The sequence below is a fragment of the Puccinia triticina genome, chromosome 13A (assembly GCF_026914185.1).
Source record: "Puccinia triticina chromosome 13A, complete sequence".
NCBI classification, from domain to species: Eukaryota; Fungi; Basidiomycota; class Pucciniomycetes; order Pucciniales; family Pucciniaceae; genus Puccinia; species Puccinia triticina.
The window spans coordinates 134,660-157,296 of record NC_070570.1 but is presented as its reverse complement, the minus strand read 5'-3'; the positions used below and the strand labels follow the sequence as shown (position 1 = coordinate 157,296).

At 45.1% G+C, this 22,637-nt stretch overlaps 2 protein-coding genes across 2 annotated transcripts; both read left to right on the top strand.

Moving 5' to 3' along the window:
• Positions 1-6,041: 6,041 nt before the first annotated feature.
• Positions 6,042-6,971, top strand: PtA15_13A17 (uncharacterized protein; the record flags this gene model as incomplete). Its single annotated transcript, XM_053162351.1, has 1 exon — positions 6,042-6,971. One exon carries the CDS (start codon positions 6,042-6,044, stop codon positions 6,969-6,971), a length of 930 nt encoding a protein of 309 aa, XP_053026174.1.
• A 2,960-nt stretch (positions 6,972-9,931) lies between these two features.
• On the top strand, positions 9,932-13,964 carry PtA15_13A16 (uncharacterized protein; the record flags this gene model as incomplete). The annotated part of the gene is made up of 14 exons (XM_053162340.1): positions 9,932-10,001; positions 10,088-10,108; positions 10,203-10,337; positions 10,419-10,531; positions 10,613-11,638; positions 11,723-11,987; positions 12,077-12,158; positions 12,249-12,566; positions 12,642-12,739; positions 12,809-12,884; positions 12,954-13,311; positions 13,404-13,494; positions 13,562-13,876; positions 13,957-13,964. The coding sequence occupies 14 exons, from the start codon at positions 9,932-9,934 to the stop codon at positions 13,962-13,964; spliced, it is 2,976 nt and encodes a 991-aa protein (XP_053026173.1).
• Positions 13,965-22,637: the final 8,673 nt, after the last annotated feature.

Genomic DNA, 22,637 nt, shown 5'->3' with positions numbered 1-22,637 from the left:
TCGGTTGACGGATCAGTCTTGACGTTTGGATAACCTGGATCAACAGGTCGGACAAATGGCATCCAGGTTGGAACATCTCATTTCCATAATGAAGGACACCAATCTTCGTCAATATCCCCCTCCGCCAACACCACAGTTCGACCCGGTCTCCACTGCTTTTGCGGATACACCCAATTTTGCCCGTTTCACCTTTGTCCCAAATGAGGGGGCTCCGGTTCTGCAATTGCAACCTGGGGAGACTTTCTTGTCAGCGGGCGGGAATCCCCAACAGGGTCGACCAATCCCCTTTCCGACTGGAGATCAACCGGTTGACTTTCCAGAGGGACAAGTACAAAACCGGGTGTATCTGGAGCCGCCAAAAATTGCGGATTTGTGGTTCTCGGGTGACCCCAGACATCTGGCACGCTTCCTGCAGCTGATACTTGACTTCCTTTACCCTTGGGAAGCATTCTTTTCCTCTCAGGCTAGGATGATCGTGTGGATTTCTTGAAATTTTGGATACAAGCCTTTGGATTCAACCCGGGCACCCAGTCCGGCAGAGAATTGGTATAATTCTCTCATTTCCACCAACGCTCGAGCTCAAAATGTGCTGGATCCCTCCGCCGATTTGGATCGACTCCTTTTTCTTCACCCGATGCTACACATGGTCAAATCTTTTGAGAAGGGTCTCGTGGAATTGTTTGGGGATAAATTTGCGGCGGATACGGCGAAGAAGGCGTTGGAGGATTGTGTTCAAGGAAATCGGTCGGTCGCTGAGTACAATGCACATTATCAATCGTTGTTTCATTTGGTGGTGGATTCGGAGAGGGCCATGATTGACAAATACGTGGACAGACTGAATGACAACATAGTTGATCAAGCGATGTCCGAAGCCTGGCTTACTACACCCAACTTGGCTACCAAGATGAGTATGGCTCTCAGTGCGGTGGTTCAGTTGGAAAACCTGATTTGACGAAAGCAGAAGAAGAAAGGGAAGCATTCCCAATCTTCTTCCTATCCCATCCATCATCCACCCACCCATTTTTATCAGCATCCGAATACGTTGGTACCGGTCAGAGCCCCAGACGCGATGGAAATCGATGCTGCGTCGACCTTTCAAGCCTCTCGGACCCCGGAACAGAAGTTTGAGGCGTTGTTTCGAACGGTATGCATGGCTCAACGAGTTTGTTTCCGTTGTTTACAAAAGACCAGCCCTCCGGATCATATCAACGCGTATAACTGTCCCAACATGGGGGTTTCGGGCGCGGTTTGGAAGAAATTTGTGGAGCAATATCAGAATGCGGTTCCTCAACAGGTTGCCGAGATTTCGTTTGGCCTTCGTCCGCCAGGAGAGAGTAGCGTCAGACGGCTTCCTCTTTATCCTGAAGGTCCCCCGAGTCCTCCGCAGATTCCCCAACATCCCAGCTGGAATTGGTCGGAGACGGTAATCCCGGCGACGGCTGAAGGTTCGACAGTTCCTCCGGTAATCAATTCCTCTTTGAATGATCCAATCGGGTTTGATGAGCCAGAAGACGAAAGCGAGGTTATACCGGTGGCGACAGTTTGGGTGAGATTGGATGTCTCGAAGGCTGGTCGTATCTTGATCCTGGTTTCTTTTTGGACTTCGGCAACAGATTCGGTCATTGCGTCGGTTTTGGTCGACACCGGATCGATGGCAAATTTCATCAGTGACCGCTTTGTTCAAGAAAATTGTCTCCCTTCTTGAAAGCGTAAAACGGCGATCCAGTGCATTGGATTTGACGGTCAGCCGGGGGTAGGGGGAACGGTTACTCATGATTGAGCGGGGAAAATCACTCTATCAGCGATCGATAATCGACCAGTGCAGTTCAATAGCACGTTTGGCATCACTCAACTCGGATCGGTCGATGCTATCTTTGGTTTGCCATGGTTGGATCGACAAACTTGGAGCGCTTCAGGAAGTGTCGAGCATGGGCATCGCTTCACTTTGGGTTCGACTCAGGTCTTTGTCATAGATTCTTCGGATCTTGAGGATGGACTTGAAGGTAATGTCGAATTTCTTAGTAGTATCGCTTCCATCTCTAATCCCCCGTTTGAATTACCATCTGAGTTTGAGCAATTCGCTGACGTTTTTCGACCACAGGATAATTGTACTCTCCCTCCTCACTGTGACATGGATATCTCCATAAATCTACGGGAAGGCGCGGTTCCACCTTTTGGAGGGTTGTACAATTTATCCGTTGTAGAGTTAGATCAGCTGAAAGATTATGTTGATGAGAATTTGAAAAAAGGTTTTATTCGGGTCTCTTCTTCAAGCGCTGTGGCGCCGATTTTTTTTGTGAGAGTTCCTGGTAAGAAACCGCGTCCCTGTGTGGATTATCGGGGGCTGAATTCAATGACCATCAGAGACAGTTACCCCATCCCAATTTTGGGGCAATTGTTGAATCAATTGCAGGGGTGCAAGTATTTCTCCAAAATTGATTTGAAGGCGGCATTTAACCTCTTAAGGGTAAAGGAGGGGGATGAATGGAAAACGGCTTTCCAAACACCCTGGGGTCTGTATGAGTATCTTGTTATGCCTTTTGGTTTGGCAAATGCACCGGCATGCTTTCAACGTTTCATTCAACATGTGCTCCAAGAGTTCATCCATGTCATCTGTTTCGTTTATATTGATGATATCTTGATTTTTTCTAAGACTAGATCCGAGCATACCAAGCACGTACAGAAGGTTTTGTCTAGATTAAAAGACAATCATCTTTTTGCTTCCCCGGAGAAATGTTCTTTTTTTGTTGATAAAGTTTCCTTTTTGGGTTTTGATATATCACCTTTAGGAATACGAATGGACACGGTTGTGTTATGGCCATATCCTGAATCTATCTGTCATCTAAGGAAGTTTTTAGGTTTTACAAACTTTTATCGTCGATTCATTCACAGATTTTTGGAAGTAACAGCTCCTTTAACCAAATTGACCAAGGCAGGAGTGGATGTGGCAAAAAATTTGGGAAAGGACGAGTGTCTCCGTTCATTCACTCATTTAAAATCCTGTTTTACGAAAGCCCCGCTCTTAATGCATTTTGATTTTACGAAGAAAAGATTTTTGTTTGTAGATAGCTCAAAGTACGCCATATCGGGAGTTTTATGCCAACCTGACAAGGATGGACACCTTCATCCGGTCTCATTTCTCTCACGAAAATTGACAGCAAGAGAATCGCTTTGGCAAGTACATGATCAAGAGTTGTACGCGGTGGTCTCAGCTTTTCAGGAATGGTATGCTTGGCTAATCGACACTAGCGAACCGGTAGTGGGAATGTCAGATCATGCAAATTTGTGTTATTTCTTGACTAATCAGAATCTATCAGATCGACAAGCCCGATGGGCATCTACTCTTTCTTCCTATCATTTTGTCATCAAACACGTTCCCGGAAAGCAAAACCCAGTGGATCCGGCTACCAGGAGACCGGATTTTATTGAGGATGATGAAAAAGAGGAGTTATCGCGTGCAGTCTTTCAAAAAGTTCAGAATGATTTAACATTAACAGATGCAGATATTTCAGATAATCCGGAAGTTTCGGTGATTGTTCACACTGAGGAGGAAGGTTCGGAGATGGATATTTCTGAGGAAGAGCGTATTTGTATCGATCATATGTTTTGTCAGCCGACCAAGAGGGCTTGGGACCTGTTGAGAGACGCGTACAGCAAGGATCCCCCTCGGGAAGATTTGGAAAACGAAGATTCGCCGATGAAATTTGATCAGGGATTGTGGTGGCTAAAAGATCGAATTTTTGTTCCCATGTCTCTTAGAACAACAATACTGAAAGAGTTCCATGACGATGTTTCTGCAGGACATTTAGGATCATTAAAAACATTGCAGAATATATTGAGGACTTTCAATTGGCCAGGATTGCGGTCGGAGGTAATCCAGTACACGAAGTCATGTCTATCGTGTCAAAAAGCGAAGCATTCAACTCAGCATCCCCCAGGATTGATGATTTCTCTGGCCATACCGCAACGTCCTTGGAGTACAATAGGGATAGATTTCGTGGTCAAACTTCCGGAATCAAAGAAATTTGATTCTATACTGGTTATCGTGGATCATTTTACAAAGGGGGCCCATTTTATTCCAGCTTGTGAAACATGGTCGGCAGAGGAATTCGCTTACGTTTTTTTGGATCGTTTTATCAGATATCACGGGTTACCAGATAAAATTGTCTCGGACAGAGGTGCGATATTTGTTTCTAGATTCTGGAAGGAACTTCAACGACTTTTGAGGATACGACCGGCTCTGTCTACGGCATGGCATCCAAGAACCAATGGTCAGACGGAAAGGACAAATCAAACAATGGAAACTTACATCCAACATTTTGTCTCGGATCGACAGGATGATTGGGTTGAATTGCTACCAATGGCAGGATTGGTTTTCAACACTTCAGTTTTGGCTTCAACGGGATATTCGCCTTTCTTTGCTCAGTATTCTTTTCACCCTTGTATTAATTCTCTAACGGACGGATTGACAGTTCCGGCAGCGGAAGATTTAGTGGAAAGATTGACAAAAATACAATTCTCTCTACAGGATAATTTGAAGCAAGCAAAAGAGGTTCAGAAAGAATACTTTGATAAAAGGACACAAGAAGGACCGGCATTCAAGGAGGGAGATTGGGTATGGTTGTTGCGTAAAAACATAACCACCAAAAGACCGTCGGGGAAACTGGATTTCAAGAAACTGGGACCCTTTAAAATTGCTAAGTCCATCGGCAGGGAAGCCTATTGTCTATCCCTTCCTCCAGAGCTAAAGAGAATTCACCCAGTATTTCATTTGTCAATTCTAGCTCCATACATAAATCCAGGATCTTTTCCGGGGAGAAAAGGACCTCCGGCTCCGCAATTACACAATGTGGCTCCCAATCAGTTTTATGACGAAAGTGAGGTAGAAGCGATCATAGGTTATCGGCGTCCAAACCCGCAAACCCATGAATACTTGGTAATCTGGCGCAAAGGATCCACGGCGGATAATTCCTGGATCAGAGCAGGACACTTTTTGGAAACCATGCTTCCTTACATTAAAATTTTTCACGACGAATTCGGCACCAAACCCATCCGACTTCCCTCCAGCAAGAAAGTTTCAGTTTATTTACGGGGTACATGATAGGCCATTTTGTCAAACTCAGGTCAGAAACAACAAACAAAAACAAAAACAAAAACATTATAATTACACAGGGAAAAATCTACACATAAATCTATTAGTTACGAGTTGGATGTGTAAAGACAGATCTTGATGTGTTTTGTTATAGATTTTCTAATCGACGGATATTGATGTGTTGTTAGAAAATCATTCATTAAAATAATTCCTCTCTCTATAAATACACCGACACATTAGTATTGTTTTCTTTTCTTCAAGAGACTTATTTTGTTATTTATATTTGTCATCGCAAAAATCTTATATCAAAGTAAAAATCTTAGTTTGTTCTCGTCCAAAAGTCCATACAGTTGTGGCATGTTCTTTACACTGCGGTCGTACAGGCGGAGTCACCCGTGGCACTCGAGCTCATGAGGCAAGTTAAAACACAACTTCACCTGGGTCAGCCTGGGTCCATTGGCCGACCAGCACAGTTGGCCAAGCATGCGCCGGTGGGCACAAGGGCAAGGTGCAGTCAGGAAGATTGATTTGTTGGACGGCCAGCACACCGGCGGAGGAGTAGGACATGGGCCCAATAGCATTCCGTTGGACTCGAACGGAGGGCGCGGGGGAACCCCCGCGGAGCGCTCAGCCGCGCTCAGTAGTCCAGCCTCCGAGCCCCACCAGGGCGGACTGCTGCTGAGAGAGAGCAACATGTTCAGCTTGGATAACTTTGCAGCCTCGACCTCTTTCCGGGCTCACAAGTCAAAATTTCAACTACGCAAATACACGCACGCCGACCCAGGACAGGTCGGGGTCTTTCTCCATGTCTGTCTCACGATTGATGTTTTCAGCTGATTATAAATCGAGGCTTTGACTGACTTCATACTGGTTTCCTGGGCCCTCCCTCCAGACCATCTCGATTCGAGAAGCGGACTTTCCGACGCGTTGGTTCGTATGATTCGATCAAATGAAGCCTCACACTTTTCATCAGAAATTTTGCGCCCTCCGATCATCACCAGCACTGGCGTCTCTAGCACGACCGATTAAACCCAATTTTTTCCAAGCCCTGGTAACAATCAAGAAGCGATCTAGACATTTCGCTACCACGTGTACTAGCCGCCAGGATGACATCATGAAGACAACTATCGTTCCGGAAATTGTTCCAAATAAATTACCGATTGAGAACGCGAACTCCAAGCAAGGAAATCTTAACCGCCTGATAGGGACCTTGTACGAGATACATTCAATAAAATGCATGAAGGAGATCTTGTTCATGAAAGACTTGGTTCACGTCGGTAAAAGAGGAAGCCAAGATGGGGGGATTGATATCAGAGGTTGGCTATATTCGAATCAGGAAACGGCAACCCAGTCTTGTTCGTCGCAAGATCGACAAGGAAATGCAGACAAACCAGACCAAGCTCAACAATCGGACGATGCTGATCACACAAAACAAGAAAGATTTATCAGAGTGATTGCTCAGTGTAAATGTTCGCGGGGCGAGTTAAAAATCGTCCGGGAGTTAGAAGGATTAGTCGGCTCAAGTCCAACTCATACCAACTCATCGACCTTGAAGCCTACGCTTGGTTTACTCTTCGCTTCACGGGGATTCACCAGTGCAAGTCTCGCTCGAGCGGAAAGGAGCCCGTTCCCTCTGGTTCTCGTCTCACTCGATATGCCCTCTAGCTTGGTATTATCACTGGATGGTGCCGTTAAGGATAATATCGAGCCCAATAATCATCAGTGCAAGATCAGCAATTGTTATCCAAACCCAGTCGCGGTCCGACTGATCAATCCGTTTGAATTCATTCGGGTCTCCAAGTTAACATCCGATGGTTTACCAGCCGAGCAATCTTGGATCTTGGTTAACCGATCCATCAACAAGCCCCACGTATTCTAAATAAATTTCCATACTTTTGCTCCCGATCCCTTTGAACGACTACATATTGTCAAAAGTCTCCATCCAATTTGCATAAGCCTCGACTGCTACAGCTGCTCATTGCCCATTTGTATGTATTCAAGACTTGAAATACGCATTTGATCAGATATGTAACAGAATTCCTCAGAGTAAGGGAAAACAGCACGTATACAGCTGAGCCAAGGTCCGTCCGAGGCAAACTTCATTTTTGGCCTTGTGCCCACACACAACTTGATAGGTATTATGCCATCAGCACGATTAAAGAAGTAGTAACAAATTTTTGGGTGCTATAATCACATTAGTTTTGTTGAAGGTTTGTCACAACATCAAAAGTTAAGGGGGTTGAGAAATTGACTCCCACAAATTAAAAAATTGACTCCCAAAAGGAGTTTACGCCGCGCGGACCGCTTCGGGACGTCTTCCCCAGGTCCTTGTGACCGCATTTTGACCCGGGAGCAATTTGGGAATCAGAATTGTAATTCCGCAATCACAAATGGGAGTCAGATAATTAGGCTTCATTTGGAGCCGATATAAATATAGGTGATATAATCATTGGTTAATTCAATGAAAACTACAAAATTCAACATAAAGCCTCCAAATATTTTTTCTAGGCAACCTACAATACTGGTCTCTTCAATTATGAAGTCAGATTCAACTGATTCAGCCATATTCAGTACTGTAGTACCATTATATTGCTTTTGACCAAAACAAAGCAATATAATGGTATTGTGGTGTTGAAGATGGCTGAATCAGTTAAATCTGACTTCATAGTTGATGAAAACAGTACTGTAGGTTTCCTACAAAAAAAAATTGGATTCTTTATGTCAGCCTTAGAGATACATCAAGTATCCAAAAGACTTCAATAACTTAGTAGATAATAATAATTAGGGAATTATTATTGCAGAATCAGATTCCTCATCATAAATTAAGGGGGGTCACCCACTCAAAGTACCCCCTTATTCCTATTCCTTCATGTACTAATTGTATAAATAAGAATTGGCCCCAGAAAGCGCCCAAAAATAGTATTACATACAAAAATTTAGTAAAACAAACAATGTACATAAAATTAAACTGTTGTACATTAATGAGTAATATTACTTGTGTAAAAATACCCCATGAAAGTATTCTGTAGACTTCTACTGAAGCTCTTTCACATGACAATTGGTTATAAACATGTCATGTGACAGAGTCAGGGAAATTAGTCTATTACAATACAATTAAATTACCCACAGCCAAGCCCTTTTCACGGCTACACCCCTGGATACTCCCACAGGGAGAAAAGGACTCAGTGTTTACGTCCACTGAAGTCCCCTCTATAAATAGAGGCCTATTTGGCCCTCAGGAAAAGATCCCCCAGACTATTCACCGCCCAGAAACTGTAAGTTTGCCGTGAATATTCTCCTCAGCTACTATTGTAGCCCCTTTTCCTTATAAAACCATCCCCAGCACGTAAAATCCACTGGATTAAACCCTTTAAATCATCAAAAATCCCTTATTAGCATATTTAAAGATTTATCCTTATAAGTAGTTGCCGTAAGACCTCCGCCTCTGTCAAGCAGCCAATCAGTTTAAGCGCTTACCACCTACTTTTACGCCAAACTAATTCCCTGTAATTAATAATTACATATTATTAATTACATAATTAGTCCTTCCTCTGTTACAGAGAGTTTAAACCCTTGTAGTGGCCATATTTGCCACGTAACAAGTTTGGTAATTTAAATTACCAGTGTTTACATCAGCACAGTTATAGTGCTAGGGCCCAAAACCCTTATTTTGACGGGTTTTTTGCCCCAAGCTTCATAAACAGAGCTGTCACTTTATGTTGAGTTTTGTATTTTTTATTGAATTTACAAGCGATTATATCACCTATATTTATATTGGCTCCAAACAGGGCCTTCAATTTCCAAAATAATCATCTGGATATTTTTCATCCGCCGGGGGGAGTCGGAGGTCCGTTCTGCATATTGGTACTAACTTCTAGTACTCGTTTCAAGGGTTTAGACAAAAACTGGGAACCAAAAAGGTTAATTCAATTTTTTATCGCCCTCTAGGGTGTATAGGAAAAACTGAAGAGTTTTCTCAGTCCACCCGAGCCTAGGGAAAAAATTTGAGTTGGTACTCAATTTTGGCTACAAGCGTAACATGTGCAGTTTGTTCTTAGGAACTATTTGTGTTAATACTCGAGGAGGGTTTGCAAGGCGAGCACCTAGGGTACTCAAAAAGATTGCCAATTTGTGGTGCAGCCCTTCCTGGCTCTCAGCTGAGTCAAGTAAAAAAAGCAGTTCCCAATCAGAATTCATTGGCTGATGTTTAAAGATCTTCATTCGGAGTTGCGATCTACTCTCGATCTAAATCTAAGGCCTTCTTCTACAGAACCCATGTGAACGAAATCGGGGTTCTTGGCAAAGGAGCGAGTGAGGCGGAAGGGAGGAGCCTCAGGAGCTTGTATGAATTTCCGTGCTGAGTGACTAGGAGTGAAGGAATGCTTGATGATTTGGTTTGAGTTCGCGTTTGGGATTGTCGATCCGGAGATGTAAGCCAAGCTCCTTTGCTTTTATCCAAGCCAGCTACTCTATCTATGCCAAAATATTAAATATCGACATAGAATTGACCTGATGGGGCCATCACGCCAGAAGGTTATGGGTTGAGATGAAAACAAAGACGAACAATAGAGAACTCCTGGACAGAGCCTTTGAGTTTGTTGATTGCTGTCATCGATCCGTGAAAGGTGTGTGACATGCCTCCCTTTCGACTCCTCCAACTCAATCCCGATCACACTCAACGCATGAACCGGCCCAACACCCCCACCCACTCGAAACATCCGAAGATACATATTTTCATAGCTGGAGACGAATACATAGGGTGAGTCAATTTCATTGAAACCAATTCATGCCAAGCCTACCACTGATACGCCACTATTTTCCCTCTGGCTTCTTACTCAGATGTCCGACCCTCTAATGAACTTCCGCGCTGCCCATCTCATAAATCAGCTAGATCAATCAGCCCCACCTGGTCAGCCTTCTCCTCAAAACTGTTTATAATCTACTGCCAGACCCGCCAATGCGTTTACTAATCTTTCCTTTCTTTCATCTATCCAGGAAGCCCAGTCGATAGAAACAGTCAGTCTCCTTGAGCTAATCCGATTCCGTTCGATCTGTCCTTCAGCCTTCTGAACACAGCAGAGTCTAACCTGCAGCCCGTCTCTTTCCCTAGATCGACTCAAGCACGGGAACTGGTTCGAAACTCAGCTCGTGCTTTCCCTAGGAATAGGCTCACTGGCTTTCCTCACGTTTTGTTATTCAAGGGCTCGTTCGACCCTGACCTTTGCTCCGCGTACTCATTTATCATGTATGCCCAATTTTTCCTCAATTCAATCTACTGCGGGAATTGCTTATCCTTTTTTCTTAAATTATTCTTTTTGATTTGTAGCATTTTCGCCTCATCCAGTCCATCTGAAATCTGGCTTCTTCTCTTGGATCTTACCCACCCTCAAAACCTCCGAGCACACCGTCCTACAGATTGTTGGACTTGATGCTGTCGTGGTAGGTACTCACAACTCACTTTGATCCATGTCCGCTTACTCATAGGATAACTGACTATCTGGCCTTGTTTTTACTTATCAGCTGCTGTATTTCTTCAAACTTGGCTTCTTTTACTTTCTTACCTGTACCATCTTCGCTTTTCTTTTCCTGGTCCCTATCAACATTCATGAAAATGGCACAACAGAGGGGGTCCCTCCTGATCCCCCCTCACCTAAAACTCTTCGAGCACTTGGCCATCAAGTAACTCATCCACTCAACTTTCTGTTCAGCGATGATAAGTATAGCTGGCCCGATCTGACCAAGAACGTCACGATATATCACTGCGTCCATCTCGCGTTTACGTACTTCTTCAGCCTTCTCTTGTTGCGATTCCTGAAGATCACCTACCTCAGATTTATCGACACTAAACCGATCTTCAGTCTTGCTCATCACTCATCCGTTCCCCTCCGCACCTTACTAATCGAAAATCTACCGCTTCATCTTCGAAATGACGAAGCACTCTTTGAATACTTCAACGATCTCCTTCGATTCAAAGTCGAGTCCGTCAACGTAGTCCGAGATGTCAGTGGGCTAGTCCCACTATTGAGGCGAAGAACCAACGCCCTCATCAACTTGGAAGAAGCTTGGGCAAAGTGGCTGGGAAATCCGGTTCGGGGAGAAGCAGCGCTCAACTATCACCCAGAAGAAGAACTGGCACGGATCATTTATCATCCTCGAGACGATCAACCCCTCAACAGTTACTTGTCTTCATCAGACCACAACGCTTCTGTCAGGTCTCCTGCAAATCCACCAGATTCGACCCCTTTCCCTACTCAGCCATCCCTGCTCCATCCTTCGCTAAAGCAACTATCGGCCGTTCCCCGTCCAACCTTCCGGCCTCATTGGTTCAGTAGAAAAAAGGTGGACTTGATCGACCACCTAACTGCTGAATTTCAACAAGCTGATGATCTAGTTCAACGCCGTCGAAAGGGTAACTTCCGCTGCCACTCGACCGGTTTTGTCACTTTTAAAAGCTTCGTGGACGCCCAAACACTATGCCAAGTCAGCCATTGGCCTAAGCCCGGCCAAGCCATCATCTCACTAGCCCCCGAGCCTCGTGATATTTATGTCAGCTTCTTTTTCTTCGATTTTATCTGGCCAACCATTTCAGTAGTCCCGTTTGCTGATATATATTTTTTTGCTTCTTTCTAGTGGTCCAATCTTACCATATCACGGTGGTCTATCAAAGCGCGCAATGTGATGGTCTTGCTCTCTATTGCAGCATTATACGGGTTTTGGGCTACGCCGGTCACCTTCTTGGCCAAATGGATGTCCTACGATACATTGGTGTCCTTATTAAGCCCCAAGCTGATCCAATGGATTGAAAAAAGCCCGACCATCAAAGCCTTGATTCAGAACTCACTCCCCACCCTAGCCATCATCATTTTCAATGCGCTTTTGCCATTACTGTTAGATTGTCAGTTTTTTATATATATTTTGCCGAACTCTGCCCGCAAGCGAAATCTCACATCGCTGATCGCAACCACATGCTGATTTGACTCTTAGGGCTCAGCACCATGCAAGGTTTCAAGGCAAAAAGTTTGATCGAGTACTCTCTGATGAAAAAATATCATCTATTCCTTCTCATGTGTGTCAGTGTTTACTCTTGATGATTGCATCATGATGAAAGGTCTACCCTGATGCTTAACTTCACCACTTTGTTTTTTTGTTCTTCCAGTACCGTCTTCTTCATTTTTGTGGCAGTTTCAACCGTATCTTTATTGCGAGACTTGCGAGACAATCCAGCGCAATTTATCGACAAGATAGCCAGCTCGCTTCCGGGCGCTCGTGATTTTTTCATCTCCTACCTGATGCTTCAATCCATGGCCATCGTGCCACTCCAGTTGCTCCAGCTTCCTGGCCAAGTGAGTCGGTTCTTCTACCGGCTATTCAGTGGTTTACATACGCCCCGGCGCCACAGCGAATTGAAAAACATGCACCTAGAAGTGCTCAGCCTGGGAACCATCTATCCGCAGGCGCTTTTGGTCTTTACTATGTGAAGTTTGTTCCCAATCCTCCATATTCATCTCATTGTTCTAACACGCTTCCTCTCCTTCCTGCCTTTCTTTAGCGGGATTACCTACAGCGTCATTGCGCCGATCATCTTAGTATTCGGAACAGTCTACTTTGGAATGGCCTACTTGGTGTACAAGTATAAGGTGTTGAATGGCAAGTCTCAATGATATACTGCCCGATTGTCCGCCAAAAAATAACCCATTTTTGCGCATCTCTCACCAGTTTACTATCGTGCATTTGAAAGTCAAGGCCAAGCGTGGCCCATTGCTTGTAATCGGATTGGATGGGCTTTGATCATGTTCGTCTGATTTTGTCCACCTTTCAAGTCGCTTACTGGCAATTGCTCACACGATTGTTCATCCGAAAGTTTCCAAATCTTTATGCTCGGTCTGTTATCACTTCGACAAGTGTTTCTACTATCAACCTTGGTAATTCCATTGATTCTGTACACGATTCAGCAGCTCATAAGGTTAGAATCGGTTTATGGCAGACACTCACAATTCACAAGTTTATCTCAACTGCGAGAATCTCAAAGGAAGGAAGACGAAGATAATGGCCTTGGCGACGAAGATCGAATCGAAACTACTCTGAGGCCCTCTCCAAGTCATAGATCAAAGTTCTCGTCCTCAAATCGATTACGCAAATCTTCTGTTACCCAGAGTCAGACAAATTTGAACGTCAAGCGATACAATCGTAAAGACGAAACTTTATTTATACCCGGAGAAGTTAGTTTTATTTCATCGGTCTCCTGTCAGTGGTTGAGTGTAAGTCAACTAGATGTTTAATAAAGCTGATTACAAAAAACAAATCCCGACAGACTGAGTATACAGATAACACCGAGCCGCCTATGTCGACAGTATACTGGGGCATTCTAGATACTGGCACAAACCGCTATGCCCATCCAGCCAGTAAGACTACTTTCGCGCTTTTCTCCGAACTTGCAGAATGTCGTTGATGAGTGTCAAATTATTTCAGTCTCTGGACGAATGCCCCTGCCCCAATTGCCGGTCATACGCGGATCAGCGTCAGACAAAGCCAACGACACTCAGCCTGGAAAGAAGCGTTACGAATTGCCTCAGTACCGGGCCTCAAACGCTGACTCGCCACAATCGTCGGGGCAAAGTTTAAGGACCCTTGGCAAGTTCAACAGACGTGGTCAAGGGAGTGAGGATAGTCGAGAGAACGGTGGACTGCTGGATGTGACACCGGAGGTAGGAGAATCGGAAGAAGACGACCATGCTTCTGATGCTCAGCAATCTCATGAACATAAAACCTTAAAGGGGAAGAACCGTAAGCTATTTTTAGAACTTCATCTGTGTGTATTTAGAAGCCAAAGTTCATACTATCGATTATTCAATTTGCTTGATTAGGTAAATAGGTCAATCAACCAACGCTTCCTCGCCGCGGGCTCGTCTGCACTCAATTCGAGCACGTCTTGTCCGTTCTATCGCTCCCAAAAGATAATTAAAGTAGGAAATGGCAAGCATACACTTGGTGCTCGAATTTCATCGTGCTGTATACAACATGTACACAAAGAGAGGAGTTTTATGTAGTTTTGTACAGAATAGTCCATTATTTTGCTCTCAGTGTGGTTCTTTCTCCTATGTAAAATGATGTCAACATATGTATACTCTATTATAAGTGACAACCAGGCCGTCCTATCATGTATTCTCATTTTAAAAACGTAAAAAAAAGGGAAAAGGTGTCAGTGTTGTACAAAGTCATCTACATTCATCATCCACACATAGATAGATTCAGTTGAAGTGTTTATATTATGATAAAATAGAGCACACATGGAAAATAATTTACAAAAGACAACAAAAATGCAAGCAAACAAAACATGTATGAATTACTTGTCATAGCCCCAATTAAATTCAAATGTTGTATCTATCTACGCAGTACACACCATTCAACTTGTACAGCTTTGGAAACCATTCATGTTCATGAAGTAAAGCTCATTAGGGCTGTTCAAAATTGACTTGCATCAACAACTTGACATGGGGTAGTTACACTCTGCTATGTTATCTGTATTATTTGTGTAGCATAACTTCCCAGCTTGTTACCCGCTGTGACCCGTTAGGTTAATAGTAACAGGGTCTTTTTTGGCCTTGTGTGGATCATAACAGGCTTCATTTCTTGGGGCCAAACCAGTGCATTATCCCCCGGATAATGTGATAACAATCAAGAAAGGCTGAATTTTCCCTAAAATTTCCCTGCTACCTGGGACTCTGTGTGCTTCAATAACATAACTACATAGCATAAAACCAAGCTTTTACATTGAAATGACACACCAGCATTACAATTAATGATAAATGTAACAGCTGACCAATCATAATGTAAATCATTACAACACTGTTATCTGTAACATAACTACCCCTTGTTGCTTGCATAAAAACATAACACCACAAGAAAATCATAAAATTCCAAGCAGAAAGAAATATGTACCTCCCAAACAATCAAAGTAGAGTAATGATTCTAAAGTCGTACAAGCTGAGGGCACTTCCTGGCAAGCAGTTTTGTGGATCTGATAAGACACAGCTTTAGGGATGGCACTTGGGTACCCATTTTAGGGTACCTGGTACCATCTGGGGGGTGCCTTAGATACCCGCCAAGCGGGACCAGGTGTGGCCAGGTGCCTAGTTTTTTGGGGGAAAAAATGTCAGGTACCCGGGTACTGCCTGCCTGTACCCTTCCACACCCAACCTGAGTGATTGGGTGTAAAAAAAACCTGAGCACGTCCAAGTCCTCACCCAAACCATCAATCATGGCCTCAACCTGCTACCGCCAGGGCGGCCCGTTGGCCGTTGCCAAAGCCAACCTGCCAGCGCAATGGCTTCCTTCTGGCCGTCGCCAAAGCCAACCTGCTCCTTGGCAGACTCATCCCGTCCCATTTCCCAAGGAGGACCAGATTTTGGACATTTGTGTGTCCAGATTCATCAAGATCACCAACAAGACTATGTGTTGGCCAATCTGCGCATTGACCAAGGTGTGTAGATACACAACCTTGCAGCATGTGCTGTGAATGTTGGGGATCACGGGGGGCCAGCATGTGTGTGTGTGCTTCCCCAAACGCTGGGCATCCTCCGCCTTGTCCTCAAAGTGAATTTGACAAGTAAAAACATTTTGGGAGCAAGTACTGGTGGGACACGGCCCAGGGTACCACCCATACACATGCAGGCCGTACCAGGTGCCAAATTTTGGGCTAAAATTGGGCTAAAATCAACCTGGTACCCGGACCTGTGGCGGGTACCCGGGTCCCAAATGCCATCCCTACCCAGCTTGTCTGTGAAACAGAGAAGGATCAGCTTGGTAGGTGCTTTTTAAGCCCATTTTAGAAATAAAGGTTGGTCTTGGGTGAATATGTCCAAGTTCTGCCTCTCTTCAAGAATTTTTAACAGGCTGAGTGGTCAACAATGATGTATGCTCTATACTGCTATGTCAATTGTGAGACTCCAAAAAGTGGTTTGCACCTCTTATGGCTCAATTTAGAGAATTATGTGTGGGGAAAGCCCTGCCTCTCTGAAAGATAATAGGGGGGGTTCACAATAGGATAAAAATAAAACTTTAGAGTCAATTTTAAGGCCTTTATCAACAACTTTTTAAAAATATGGCAGGATGTACAGGATTAGGTGTCCCCTGGCAATCAGAGGGTGTTCTTCATTTTTTAAAAAATTGTCTGTAAAGGCCTTAAAATTGGCTCTAAAGTTTTATTTTTATTGTATTGTGAACCCCCCTAATTAATGAAAACACCCCCAGCTAGGCTGGAAGCAAGACAACAGTGGTCTAGTTTAGTTGAATAATTTTCTCACAAGTGGCTCCTAATGGACTGTTTACTGCAAAATACAAAGCTATGTAGTATTTTATTATGAGGGAGCAAGTGTGAGGGTGCCAATTTATTTGAATCTTGTGGGAGGAAAGACCTCAATTTCATTTGATGATTTGATCTGATTTCATGGGGGACAAAGGAAGAGAGAGTCCCACCTTATATAGGAAAATGTGAGGCATTTGTGCTGGTGGTCTATGTACATGAGGTTTGGCTGGTGTGCTTTTACAAATCAGATATTTTGGCTGGTCTGCTGTGCAGAATACAGCTATGACAGCTATGGACAGTGTGGCAGTGTATAAATAAGCAAATTTAGCTGGGGATCTAGTTACAAGTGTGGCTTACACAGCCCTCTGATTGCTATGGATTCTTCTCAAGTGACCCACACAGCTTTCTGTATTGCTGTATAGTCCACTTGATTGACTTTCACAACCCCATGGTTACTATTGTTGGAGAGTGAGCTCAAAGGAACCAATACTTTTCATTTAAAGTGAGGGAAAAGGACTAACAGCATCCACCACCTTCTAGGTAAATCTTTAGGTAGCCAGTGTTGAAATTACTCAGGTGAAAAGAATTGTGTGTTGTGGGATTTGAACCCACAACCTTCTACATTCATGAGAGCTGCTCTCACTACGGGCAAATAGGTGTCGTTGCGGCCCGCAGCGTCACCTGACGTTGCATTTGGGGTTGCGGCCGCAGGGGCTTGCAACGACAGGGTGACGCTGCATCCCGCAGCAACAGCTACATGCCTGTAGTGTCTTATACCACTGAGCTAAAAACACAGTTGGTCTTACTGGTGATATTTGGATATTAGATCATATAGCTTGGCCCCTCAAATGGAGCTTGAAGCATATATTCCAACAGCCAGCGAGTCCTGCAAGGCTCAGTAGCTTACCTAAAGAAATATTCCACCCTTGCCAGTCGGTGTGGTGTTCAAACCAGTACAGGCCCTCAAGATCATCAAAATCCTGAATCCATCAAGATCAGAAATCTCAACAGCAAAACTCTTCAGCCTCAAGATTCTCATCAAGCCCCTCATTCTCAATATCCCTCAAGATTCATCCTCAAGATCTCTTTCCCCTTATTTTTCTTTATGCTCTTTTTCATGTTTCTTGGTCCTAACACATGAGTCATGTGGGTTTTGTTTTGGTTGTTTGTGTTGTTTGTTTTTCTCCTTTGCTCTTTCTGTTCCTTTCCTTGGTTTCTTCCTTTCTTATTATGGTTTGTTTCTTGTTTGAGTGTTGTGGTGTTTCTTCCTTTTCCTCTTTTCTTGTTTGATGTTTGTAGTTAGGGATGTGATGACATGTCCTGTGACATGTCACTCCCCAGAGTCCAAGTTTGAGTTCGAACTTGGAGGATGGGACAGCATGGGACTTGCTCTGATCCAAGAGAAATTCCATCACCTTTTTTTCTGATCCGCTGGCAGTATCCCCAGCACTATTCCTGATCCCCTTATCATCATCATTCAATCCTCAACAAACCAACCACCGCCAACGGTATTCCATCCCCGTTGTCTCTCAAAAATCCCCCCCCAACGCTATCACTCTTTTCGATCCTCATCTCATTTCTTGGACCACCCACGAGGGCAGCCTCAACAGCACCTATCCCCTCAACGCTCTGCCTACCGCCTGGCACGGTAGGAGTTCCACATTTGGTCCCCCGAGCCGGGATCGAACCAGCGACCTCAAGATTTACAGTCTTGCCTCAGGATTTTGAGAAGGACTGGTGGTCTTAGGCTGGATTCTTTTTCTCTGATTCTCCGGTGGTCTTCCTTGGATTTGGTCTTTGCTGAAGACCCTGATTTATCACCAGAAAACAGATCTAGTCGACTTCGTATTGGTTGCCTTTCCGCCAGATCGATTGTTTCAGGAGCCGTCATTAATTGAGGTGTTTTTAGGAGCGTCGCGCCAGGAGTTCTCACCGGAAGCCGTTCATAGGATTGTTTCAAGACTCTAGCTACATAGCTGGACTGTGAAGACTGTTTTGGATCTGGAGTTGCCCCTTGCACCGAAGTGCTGGTAGCATCTTGAAGACCGTCCCCTCGAGATCATCAACAACCAAGCCGAGCTCTCTTTGTTTGGACCACTCAGTCTCTGTTCTTAGCGAATCGAGCGGTTGGACCGTTCGAGTCTTCTTTTATCTCCAGCCTCCGACTGAAGGAACGATCTCTTGGACGACCTTCCAGAAAGACCACTCCGCAAGGACCTCGTTTCAGGACACGGATCTAGTCCTCGTTTGATTGGATCAAGATTTTTTTTCAGGACCGCCGATCTCGTACTCTCGTTTCAGGATCAAGAATCGCGGAGGCGAGCGAAACAAGAGTTTTTGACATTCAAAAGTCTTTGATTGTGGAGGTTCAGTTTACTTGCAAGGCGCAGGCGAATAAAATCTGAAGATCAACGACGCCCAAAGACGAGCTCCTTCCCCTCTCGTTCAGAAGCTTAGACAACCGATCCTCCCTTCTTGAGCAGTCTAGGGCTACCACCTGCCTCCCCTTCCTTTAATCCCAAGCTACCGCCTGAACAGACAAAATCGACAGATCGGACGGACCGTCTGGATCCGGAGTTCTGCTCTCGCATCGAAGCCCTGTTTCAAGATCAAGAGTCACATAGGCACGAAAAAAAACCAACGGTTCAAAAGATCCAGGAGGCATTGTTTGCATTGGTGGACCTGAAGACCTCCCCATCGACCTCGAGAGGCGACCGGACCATCCCAGATCATCTATCGAGCCCCAATTGGCCCTGCCGATCATCTAGACAGCCTACCAAGTCCCTCCCATCATTTGAAGAGCCCTCCAGCTTGTATACCTCTCCGGTGGCGGAATCTTGCTGTCAGACGTTTCGAAGTCGTCTACAAAGCCATCCGAGTCTTCATCCAATCCCCCAGGCTACGAGCTCTCGCGCAAGATCCCTCTTCCACCCACTAGCCGAGTCTCTCAGGATTCCCGAATCCATCAATTCAAGACTACTGAGAATTCAATCCAGCTCAATCTTCTCAGGACCCGACTGCTCAGGATTTGTGTTACCAGCGGGGCACAGAGGTATAAAAGTAAGTCCCTTCCACTAGTAGCACCTCCGAGGCTCTTCTACGCATTATCGAAGCATTACATTTGCCACATACGTGAGCCGCGAGGAACGTTCCGATCTTTCTTTTAGTTTCATCGTCCCCGCATTCATCTCCGCCTCCGCAATTTGGAGGATCAGCCGGAGCTTCTCGGATTGAAGATGGTATCCTGGTGCGACCTGGACGCGGTGATCCAGTCTTGGGTGCGGAAAGGTGGAATCTCTGATGCCGTGGAATATGAAGCATTCCAGAGAGTTTGGGATCCGATTCAGTCTGGACTGCTGCGGAAAGGACTTATCAAGACGGTCGACGAGATCCGCTCGTGTTTTTATCGGGCTTTTTCATCAAAGTTTCAAGAGAAGATTCAGCTCATCCTGTTCAAGAGCAACAAGCTGATGTTTGTCACCAAAAAGTTCTTCAAATTCCCGCCTTTTGAGGACATCCGCGCAGCGGCAAAGGAAGCCTTGCTAGACCAGACTACCCCGACTATCAAATCCCCTAGAAACTTTGATCCTGTCCCTGTGATCCCGCCCACTCGACTGTCGTCTATCGTAGATGAAGTTTCAAGGATGCTGCGGTTTTTGGACGACCGCCTAGAAAAGCTTGAGTCTTTGGAGCAGCGACTGAAGAGGGTTCTTTCCTCTCCCCCTGCCTCCGCCTCCGCCGGTAAAAAACAAGTGATTTGCTTTTATTGTCACGTGGAAGGCCATGGCATGGCCCGCTGCGATGCGCTTCAGAAGGACAAAGAAGGCGGCCTCATTGATCAGAAGGGGCACAACTACTTCCTTCCGAGTGGAGCTCTAATCCCTTTTGATCCAACTTGCCCAATCCGGAGCATAGTGGCATTATTTCGAGCCTCGGGTCCGTCTGCTAGTCCTGATCACGCAACATATAGGAGTGGTTGTGGTGCTCTACAGGTGCATTGTCCGCCAGCGGTTCCAGCGCAGTCTCTTTCTCAATCTCAGGCTTCTGGTTCGACTAGGAACAAGAGTTATAAGCCGATGTCCTTCGGAGTTCCGTCAGAGTCCCAGCCTCATCCTCGCCGCCCGATCCGCAACTCACCAGTCCCTGAGTTTAATCAGCCTGATGTCATGCTACCTGAACCTGAGTCTCAGCTTTGTCATACTCCGTCCGCGCAGGCGGTAGACTCCGTCCTGAAGAGGATCTCTGAGATGATAGGCCCTAATCTTTCAGTGTCTAATCCTTCTAGAAAGAATTCATCCACATCTGTCTCCATGGCCATCGCTCTGACTGAGGCGGTTCCTGGGAATCTAGTCAAATTTTCTGGTCATTTGCTCCACCCAACTGTGGGGTGTTCTGTTTCCTCTCAAACCTTCAATTCCAACACCCTCCGAGACAAGGTTAAACTATCTTCCCCAACGCCGATCACCCTCCAAGATGAGGTTAAACTATCTTTCCCGATCCCCGGTTCCAACGGCCTCCGAGAAGAGGTTAAACTATCCCCTTTCCCGATTCCAAATCAATCTGCCTCCCCGCCTCCGATCCGCCTCCAAGATGAGGTTAAACTAGCTTCCCAATCCTCCTCTGATCCCACCAATCAACAACCTTCCTTTCAATCTCAGATCCGTCTCCGCAATGAGAATAAACTAGGCGATCCTCATCTGTCTTTTGATTCCTTTCCCAATTCTGATCCTGCAGAATGTCTCTGCTCTCCTCAAGTCCGCCTCCGCAATGAGGGTAAACTAGTTCCGCGTTGTTTGGGTTTTCCGTGGAGGCATAGGAGTATCAAAGTAAGTCCTCCCAATGTGTGCACCTCTCGGGTAGTTTCTACCGCTTTGTCAAAAACTCTACAATTTGCCACATTTGTGAGCGGCCCCCGGGTTCTTCCCCTTTTGTCTTCTCTTGATCTAGGAATGTGTGGCGCAGTCTAGGGACAGACTGCAAATGGTGGGTGGATGTGGTGTTCAAACCAGTACAGGCCCTCAAGATCATCAAAATCCTGAATCCATCAAGATCAGAAATCTCAACAGCAAAACTCTTCAGCCTCAAGATTCTCATCAAGCCCCTCATTCTCAATATCCCTCAAGATTCATCCTCAAGATCTCTTTCCCCTTATTTTTCTTTATGCTCTTTTTCATGTTTCTTGGTCCTAACACATGAGTCATGTGGGTTTTGTTTTGGTTGTTTGTGTTGTTTGTTTTTCTCCTTTGCTCTTTCTGTTCCTTTCCTTGGTTTCTTCCTTTCTTATTATGGTTTGTTTCTTGTTTGAGTGTTGTGGTGTTTCTTCCTTTTCCTCTTTTCTTGTTTGATGTTTGTAGTTAGGGATGTGATGACATGTCCTGTGACATGTCACTCCCCAGAGTCCAAGTTTGAGTTCGAACTTGGAGGATGGGACAGCATGGGACTTGCTCTGATCCAAGAGAAATTCCATCACCTTTTTTTCTGATCCGCTGGCAGTATCCCCAGCACTATTCCTGATCCCCTTATCATCATCATTCAATCCTCAACAAACCAACCACTGCCAACGGTATTCCATCCCCGTTGTCTCTCAAAAATCCCCCCCCAACGCTATCACTCTTTTTGATCCTCATCTCATTTCTCGGACCACCCACAAGGGCAGCCTCAACAGCACCTATCCCCTCAACGCTCTGCCTACCGCCTGGCACGGTAGGAGTTCCACACCGGTATCGGCTTGATAGCTAACACATATTTACATACCAAGCCCATCACAACCCTTGTCTCCATTCGCACCCCTTGGTAACATAACACTCCCCTCAACAATGGATCCCAACAACCACCTTTTTGATTACCTCTGGGACCAAGGACCTCAAGATCTATAACTGGTTGCTCCAAGGCAATGAGATGGATTAATTAGCTCTTATTGCCAGTCTCATTTATTTTTATTGTTATCTCATTTCTGTCTTAGTTTCATTGTTGTCTCATTCATTTCTTGTGTAGTAGTCACAGAAGATTAGGCCCCATTTGGAGCCGATATAATCCGGGCAATCTATGAGTTTTTTTTGCCTGACATCCCATGTGGCATCTAATCAGGTCTGCCAAAACTTGATCAGATGTCACAAAATTCCAGATTATATTGTACAATTATATCGGCTCCAAACGGGGCCTTAGTCATTGCTTGCACAGAAATTGAATAGTTGCAAGCAAAGAGAGGAGTCAATTGATCAATCACAAGATAGACACAAG